Raw genomic sequence first — 8787 nt, 5'->3', positions numbered from 1 at the left:
TCAGCACCAAAGGTTACTTTTGAGATTTATTGAGCAAACAATTATTTACAACCACAGTTCTGTCTTTGTTATTTAAAAAGTACTAAAAATACAATACTTACTGGTGGGAAAGTAGAAGCACACAGGACTTGCAGAAACGAAAGTAGAAGCACCACAGCAGTGAAGACGATCGACTTTTCTTTTTACAAGAAGACTACTGAAACAACCTTAATAATGGAGGACGAAGCAATTGTACTCAACCACTGCGTTCGTGGTCTTCATGTCAGAACTGTAGGTCTTGGCCTGGACGTAGCCCCGGGCCAGCCGGAACAGCCCGCTGCCGCCGATTACCGGCATCTCCCTCACCGGCGTGGACACCATATTTCGGCCGAGCACCGTGATCGTGCTTCCGTTGTACTTGCCATCCATGAAAGCAAAGTTCATGGCCATCAGAAGGCCTACACCCTCCTGCGAGGCCAACGCGTAGAGTCCCTGCGCCCGGCCGACAAGCTTGGATGCCATCGCCGGGCCTTCCGTCAGCGCGTTGTCGATCACGTTCACCTGGCCAAAGAAGCTGCTTGATGTGTTTGTTGACGCTGCCTGGGCCACCTGCACGGAGTTCGGGCAGCGACCGCTTACTATGTGGTGCAAGAAGACGCGCAGGTGGGTGAGCTTCTCGTGGTGGGGCTTCGGGGCTGGCTTCTGGCTTTGGACCAAGCTATAGGGTTGTTTGGCCAAAGTGGTGGTGGTGGTGGTGGTGGTGGTGGTGGTGGTGAGGAGTAGCAGGAGGAGGAGGAGTTTGATCATTTTGGGTGGCTACCTATCTTCCCTGAAGTGAAGGGCAATGGCAGAATGCTTTTTGGGTGTAGGAGCTAGTGACTTTGGGCTTTTGTATGCGTGGTGGGAAGTTGCATGGCGGAGGAGGGTCCATATCATAATCCTTCGATAACGACACCTAAGCTGAAATCGGATGGACTGCCTATATCTATATCTATTTTATTTGATAAATATAATTATGGGTACAGATACTAAACAAATATAAAAATTTATATTTATATTTATTTTAAATATATATATATATATATATATATATATATATATATATATATATATATATATATATATATATATATATATATATATATATAAATCGGATACCAAAAGTATAAATATAAGTACAGATATAATTAAATAATTAAACTTTATGACCACGGAATTAAATATATTATTAAGTAGGTGATAAATTAAATTAGTAGCATATTAGTGTGGCCATTTATTTTTCTTAAAAGTTCACGAGTACTATATAAAATTAAATAGGATTACAAATAAAATTAAATATTTAGATACGGATCAGATAGTTGTCTATTCATATCCATATTTTTTTGACGGATATAGATAGGGATGCAGATATTATGCTCAAATTTTTATTCATATTTGAATAGTTTTGAATATGAAAATAAATCCAGATAGATATTATCCGTTCCACTTTTACCCCTAATGGGACTAGACTTTGGTAATATTTTTTTCTTCTATGATCATGGTGGTTAGATTGCAGAATCTTCAAACTATGTTATAAAAAATAGATCTGATGCTTGAGGTTTCTGAAAAGTCAATGGTTCCAATGATTTATTTATTGATATGTAGTCTTTTTTTTTTTGCGCTGAAAGCGGGTGCTTCATATAGTGCGTATACGAATACATCTAATAAGGTCAAAATACAACAACTCATGGAGTGCCAATGGCACCTCCCCCTCCTCCGACCGAAGGGCGTACCCCGAGTGGTAGGCCGCATAGGCAGCCACCCAATCGGCTGCCCCATTGGCCTCCCTAAATACATGCTTGGCCTGGATGGCCCCCCTATCTCTCATCATCCTCACTATATCGGGGATCAAGGAGTGGTCTCTACTCTCACCTCTCGACCCCTACTGGATCCACCCGATGACAGTGGCCGAGTCGCCCTCCAGAATAATCGAGCTGCCCTGCAGCACCACCCGCGCATGTCGAAGACCCGCCCAGGCTGCACACAACTCTGCTCCCGGAACCGATGTATCAAACAACTAGCAGCCACTTGCGGCCACTACCCTGAAGTGCGGGCCCCGTATGACAAAGCCTGCACCACCCCGTGTACCGCCATCTAGCACCGACCCATCAAAGTTGACCTTGAGGAAGCTCAAGGGTAGGGGCGCCTAGGTGAAAAATACCATCTGAGGAGCTGCTGGAGTAAGAGGGAACCCTAGATGTCCCGAGCTGTCAAAGGTCTGTCTGAAGAAGGGATGGGCCTAATCTTCGTGGCCTGTGCTTGAGCAAGCTCTGCAACAAATATCGGTGACACCCTGCGCTCGCCGAGAGTACGAGTATTTCTTGCCAGCCAGATTTAATGTGCTGTGCAAGTCGCTCTGATGCCTCCTCACGAGTCCGCGAACTAGCTAGCCACTGCCGTGTCACCCTAAGGAACTGTAGTCGTGCACTCCGGGCCCCCAGCGGGATCCCTGTCCACTGTCATGTCGACCTCGCCCATGTACACTGGAAAAGCACGTGGTCCACCGACTCCTCAGCTCCACACGTCCCGCACTCTGCGGGGATCCCCCAGCCACGCCTGCTCAGCACTGCTCTCGTCGGAAGGCGGTCCCAGAACACCTTCCATAAGAAGATAGCTGCCCTCGGGTGGAGGCCGGACCTCCAGATCCAAGTGCAATCCAGCCCCAGCTCGTGCTCCGGCTGAATAACATGGGAAAGATCTCCCAGTCTAACACTGGCTCGACTCAAGGTGCCCCACACTTTGATATCCGGCCCTCCACATCCTGGTAACGGAAGGGACCGAATCCTCGCAGCTATATGTACCCTAAACAATAGCCATAGTCTAGCCTCGTCCCACTCTGCCCCTCCTGGTGCTAGGAGGTCGCACACCTATAGCCCCTCCACTGCCTCTGTATCAACCATGGTCGGCCAGCATCTCAGGGGAAGGATATCCACCCACGAATCGCTGGTCACGTCAATACTCCAGCCATTGCTAATCAACCACCTGGTGTGTGCCGCTACTGACGGCAGGTACCTTTCGATCTCGCGCCACATGAAAGAGACTCGATGACCCCTCCATGCCATCTTTGAGACCCCTCGACCATATCTGGCTGCCATCACCTGACTCCAGAGGCTGTGTGGTTTTAACATAAATCGAGCCACGTGCCAAGCAATGAACGCCTCACGTCTCTCTATGAGGGACTGCACCCCTAGACCACCCTCACTAGTAAGAAGTCAAACCTGCTCCCAAGCCACCAAGTGCACTCCATGGCCTCCACTGTATGACCCCCACAAGAAGCTCCGAAGAAGACGCTCGATCCTCAACAGGATCGTCTTCGGTACCACTGTGTTGGCCATAAGATACACCCGTATGGATCCCAACACCGATCTAACCAAAGTCACTCTCCCCATCATAGATAGGGAGGACACCCTCCATCCCTCCAACCTGTTCTAGACCCTCTGCACCAAGCCCAAGCACTCTGCCACCCGTAGCCTCCGGCCAGTAATAGGGACGCCTAGATAGGTCAGCATCTCCTCCTGCTTCGGTATCTGCAATATCCCTCTGATCTCCTGTCTGACTCTGCTCTCCATGCTGAGGCTGAAAGAAATGGCAGACTTGAGGAAGTTCACTCTTTGACCGGACGCCGCGCAGTAGTCCGCCACCACCCTGCGAAGGACCGTGCCTCTGGAATCTGTGCCCTAGCCAGAAGAAGACAATCATCAGCAAAAAGTAAGTGGAAGATAGGTCGGGCCCTCGGTGCTGGGACATAGGCCTCCAGCTCCCGGCTGGCACACACTCCCTGCAAAGCACGGAAGAAAATGTCAGCATAGATAATAAACAAGTAAGGGGATAAGGGACATCCCTGCCGTAACCCCATGGTGGACTCAAAGAAAGATGATGGTGTGCCGTTGACCAAGATAGAAAACTTTGCCCTCGGACACACCCCATAACCCACCCAATCAACTGCATGTGGAAGCCGTACGCCTCCAGTGCCCGTTGGATAAAACTCCACCTAATCCTATCGTAAGCCCACTCCATATCCAGCTTGATTGCCATTAGGCTGTGCCGCTTCGATGCTCGCCGAAGATCCCACATCATTTTCTGGGCCAACATAACATTGTGGGAAATATTTCTACCGGCTACAAAGGCCCCCTACTCCTGGCTGATGATACCAGGCAAAAGGGGCTTCGTCTTGCCCCGCATAATTCTTGCCACAACCTTGTATAAGGTTGTGCACAAGCTAATGGGCCTAAAGTGACAAGGCTCAGCCGCGTTCTAACGCTTAGGTATAAGCGTGATGAAGGTGGCCTTCCAATCCTCAAGCATCGCTGCCTAGGTGAAGAAGCACTGAATAACCTCCACTACCGCTGGTCGAATAATACCCCAATACTGCCGAAAGAAGAAAGGGGGGAAACCATCAAGTCCCGGGGCCTTGTCTGCTGCCAAGGCCCAGACTGCCTCCTGCACCTCCTATGCCGACACCAGCCGGATCAGGGATACACTCTCAACATCACCAATACCCACGTCCACCCTCAGAGGGTGGTAACCATCACCGGCCTCCTCATCCTCCGTCCATCTGGCGCGGAAAAAATCAAATAAGATATGTCGGATGGCAGGCTCACCCTCCACCCGATGGCCAGACCCATCTCGCAGAGAGTGGATCATGCTCCGCTGTCTCCGGATAACCGTCGTCCGATGAAAGAAGATTGTATTACGATCACCCTCACTTATCCACTGCACACGAGATTTCTATCTCCAGAAAATCTCATGTTGCCATAGCAGCGAATGGTGAGTCGTAAGTAGCCCCCAAAGATCATCCATATCGTCCTTCGGAAGCACGCCCCCTAGATCTTCCTTCCTTTGCAACTCAGCGATCGAGGTCTCTACCCCTTCCAATCACCGAAAAATGTTGCCCATAACCTCGCGGTTCCAACGGCGAAGATGCCTCTTGGTCAACTCAAGTTTGTGCGAGACCCGTTGCATTGCATCCCCATGCACCGGGACCCGCCACGCATCACGGACAATATCCTAAGACTAGGGGCACGACAACCAAACCTTCTCAAAACGGAAGGGGCTGTAATGAGTGGGACCCGATGAGATAGAAAGTAACAGAGGACATGGTCCGAGGCAATCCGAGGTAGGTGACTGACCTGACAGGTAGGAAATCGAAGGATCCAATCTGGGGACGCAAAGGCCCTATCTAATCGCTCCCAAATCCTAGCACTGTCAAGCTGATTATTGCACCAGGTAAACTGTGGTCCGAAAAAACCTAAGTCTACCAGGCCGTTCCGCGACACAAAATCACGGAACTTCCTCCTGTCCACTCCATCTGTGAAGGCAGTGCCTCCTTGCTTCTCATTCTCACTCTGGATACAACTGAAGTCACCAACCACCACCGTCGGAATACCCTCGCCTCCACATGTTGGTGATCTCCTGCCAAAGGACTCTCCTAACTCTGTGATCCATGCTCGCGTACACGCCACACAGCACCCACGGAGCAGCATCAGGTTTTGACACGACCATGACTACTTGTTGGGGGCAGCTGTGGAAGACATCAACTGTCGCCACTCCTCGCCTCCACTAGACCAAAATACCTCCCGACAGCCCCTAGGAGTCGACTGCATAGGTCTCCCAGTCCCTCTCCAGGCGCCGCCTCCATCGTTTGAGCCTCTCGCCAGATAATCGGGTCTCACAGAGGAAACAGATCTTTGGACAATGGACCTGCACTAACCGTTTGAAAGAAGACATGAAGGACGGCTTGGCCGCCCCCCCGCAATTCCAAGCAAGAATCATCATGGATCATAGTCCACATAGTCGGCCTCAGACTCATCCTCTCCTAGAGTCGCGGGAACATCCTCATGCTCGATGCCCAGGCTGCCTCGCTCCTCCTCATCGCCAGCTGTGGATATGACCCCCATAACTGCCGCCCTGATACACTGCGTGGCAGTAGAATGGTACGTACCCCCTCCTGGTGATAGTGCCTCGGCCGTGCTCCCCTCCAAGTGCGGGGTGGGGTGGCCCCCCGCCACGCACCTACCTGGGGTGGCGTCCTCCAGCACACCCGAGGTCGGGGGTGGAGGGCCAAAACGAAAGGCCCCATCTGGGTCAGCGCCCAACATGGGGAGGATTATGGATTTGTAATTGTTCTCAGTTTATAACTAAGGGTGGTATATTATCTCTTAAAAAAAGTTATGAAGAATTATGGATTATTAAAATAGCTGTTATGGCTTACAAAAAATAAAATAAAAATAAATGAAAACAACTGTAAAATTTGGAAGATGGATTTCTATCCGATGACAAATTTTGAAGTCCATTGAGAAGATGGCTGTGATCGTTTATTTATCAATTTAATAAACTACCATTATCCTCTAGCTTTGGGCCATGGAAGGAGGGTTTAACTTTAATTATGATAGGCCTCCTGGCAATACAGAACAAATTACTTTCCCAAAGAAATGAAGGGAAAAAACTCAAAGTTTAGATGATCTTTTATTTTATTAAGAAAAAGAATGAGAGAAGAGTTGAAGGGAAAGGAAGGGGGAAAAACGTTGATCATGGTTGAATCGCAACTCAGAAACAGCCATCTGATGAAAAAACAAATAACATAAGGTCTGCCAAGCAGATATCACGTGAAAATACTATAGAAAAAGCATATGAGACACAGTCATGCAACCAATATTATAATAACCAGAGTTCTTCTTTTTGGGCTTGTGGGCCAGCCTAGAGTGGCCAGGCCCAACCCGACCCATGACCAGCCCAGTCCTACGGGCTTATGGGCCGGCTCAAAGGGGCCAGGCCCAGTCCAACCATGCACAAGGGCACAATCTAGGCGGAGAAGAAGACTCCGATGGGAGTTTTCTCTCTCTCCTAATTCCGGCAAAGTCAAACTCCCATAGGGCAATTCAAGTTCGATTCGACCTTTGGGATTACACCTATTTAACTCTTCTTCTCCTTCTTTGATTTTCACCACCTGAATCGTCGGAAATCGCCGTTGATTCCAAGTTACTTCTCCAAGTCTCCTCCTTGATTCCTCGCCAGAAACCTCATCAGATCTTCGTCGGACTAAGATTAGACCCAAACCGCTCCTCCTCTCTTCTTCTTCCGGTCATCTAGCCATGTTTTCATTTGATTTAAGCTGGCAAGTCACAGGGATTCATCCAAAACAGAGGTACCCAATTTCGGCGACTCTTGCTCCTGTGTTCGTCACCACCGGCAACCGAAATAAGCCGGGGTTCTTGCCAGGGCTTTGGTCAAGCTCTACCACCACAGCCGAGCCTTGATTGCCGTCCGGCAAGCTGCCAGATTGATGTTGATCAAGACTTCCTTGTTTGGTGTTATTTTCCTCTTCCGTTTCGGCCGGCCATCGCCAAGCGTGGCACGCCTCTGGCACCGCTAGGGGCGTTGCTGACCATGGGCCGCCCACCGCGAACATCCTCTTCCTTTCAGAAAGAAAAAAAGAAAGAGAGGGAGAGCCTTCCAGTTCTCTCCTCTTTCCTTATCTTTCTCTCTCCTCTCTCCTCTGTCTAGTTTCTCTCTCTTCCCTTCTTCTTTTTCTCTCTTGGTGTCTCTCTCTCTAGTTGACTCGTGTAGGTAGTAGAAGGGACTCAGGAGATCTGGTGATGGACCTCTGGTGGACGTCGGTAGGCAATTTAGGTTACTAGTCCATTATTTCAATTTTTTTTTGATAACTAAGTTTGATTCCGTGAGGGAAGAGTGATCTACGCAAAAGGTTCTAATCGGGATACTCTGCACCCCGGCAGGAGGGTCCCAAATATTCTCATTGTAGACTTAGGTTGACCCTAGTAGAGGATTCTGGACCAGCCACCCGTCGAGCTAGCCTTACCTCGACCATCACCAAGTACTATTGGACTCTATTATCATGAATCTCTATTGTGTTACCTGTACCATGGTCTGATTCTTATTGCATGAACACTACTACCTAGTCGACTCTGTCCCTCTTGCGTCTGACTGTTGTCAGCTACCATTAGTCAGCTACCATTAGACTTATAATTGATAACCCTGATCTATTACCTTGATTGGATATATGTTTGTTGATCAGATGAATTATGTTACACTGTATTTACTAATTCAAATAATTGGGCATTGCCATCTAGCTAGCCTCATATATCTTCCTATATGAATATATTTTCACAGTCAATCTTGGTTTTGTATAGGGCTACAGTCATCGGAGCGGAAAAAAAAACCAACAAAATATTATACTATAGTTTCTCTCTCTTTCTATTTCTTTCTCTTGGTATTTTCTCTCTCTTGCTTGATGTGAGATAATTTTAGTTATAGGGACTCAAAGGGTAGTCCTAGATTACTACGTGATGGTGGACCCTTTAGTGGATCAGTAGAGGGTTCTAAGTTGTTAGATACCTCGGATAATTTTTGATATTGACTTGGTTCTATAGAAGAATAAACTTTTGGACAAGAGGACGCTGAGCAGAGTTCTGTGCACCCCGATTCGTAGATCGTAATCCTATTTAAGAAGAGGTAGGATTCCTTGCGCTCGCCCCAATCCAACCCATTAACACTTCTAGCAAGAAGAATGATTTCCTACCTCACCTAATAGCTTCAACTATCTTACAACTATTTTTATAAATTACATATATATATATATATATATTATATTTAATCATTTAGTTTGAATTGAAGTTTGATGGCATTTTATATCATGAACACTAATCCATTCTATTGAGTCCTTTGATCACAACCATCCCCTAAATCATTGCCGTCCAAAGCCTTGATCACGTGCGTCGCACGTGCCAGATAATTGTTCTTCAGTAGTCC

General features: G+C 48.0%; 1 protein-coding gene across 1 annotated transcript; it reads right to left on the bottom strand.

Moving 5' to 3' along the window:
- Nucleotides 1-850, bottom strand: LOC103713929 (dirigent protein 22-like). Its single transcript, XM_017844457.3, has one exon. It carries the CDS (start codon nucleotides 784-786, stop codon nucleotides 208-210), a length of 579 nt encoding a protein of 192 aa, XP_017699946.1. The 5' UTR covers nucleotides 787-850; the 3' UTR covers nucleotides 1-207.
- Between the last annotated feature and the right edge of the window lie 7937 nt (nucleotides 851-8787).

Source organism: Phoenix dactylifera, unplaced genomic scaffold (genome assembly GCF_009389715.1).
Source record: "Phoenix dactylifera cultivar Barhee BC4 unplaced genomic scaffold, palm_55x_up_171113_PBpolish2nd_filt_p 000167F, whole genome shotgun sequence".
Classification (NCBI taxonomy): domain Eukaryota; kingdom Viridiplantae; phylum Streptophyta; class Magnoliopsida; order Arecales; family Arecaceae; genus Phoenix; species Phoenix dactylifera.
Note: the sequence above shows the minus strand (reverse complement) of the source record. Positions and strands in the feature narration are given on the sequence as shown.

Coding starts and splice junctions, on each gene's coding strand:
- LOC103713929 (XM_017844457.3), bottom strand. CDS start 786: ATGATCAAACTCCTCCTCCTCCTGCTACTCCTCACCACCACCACCACC.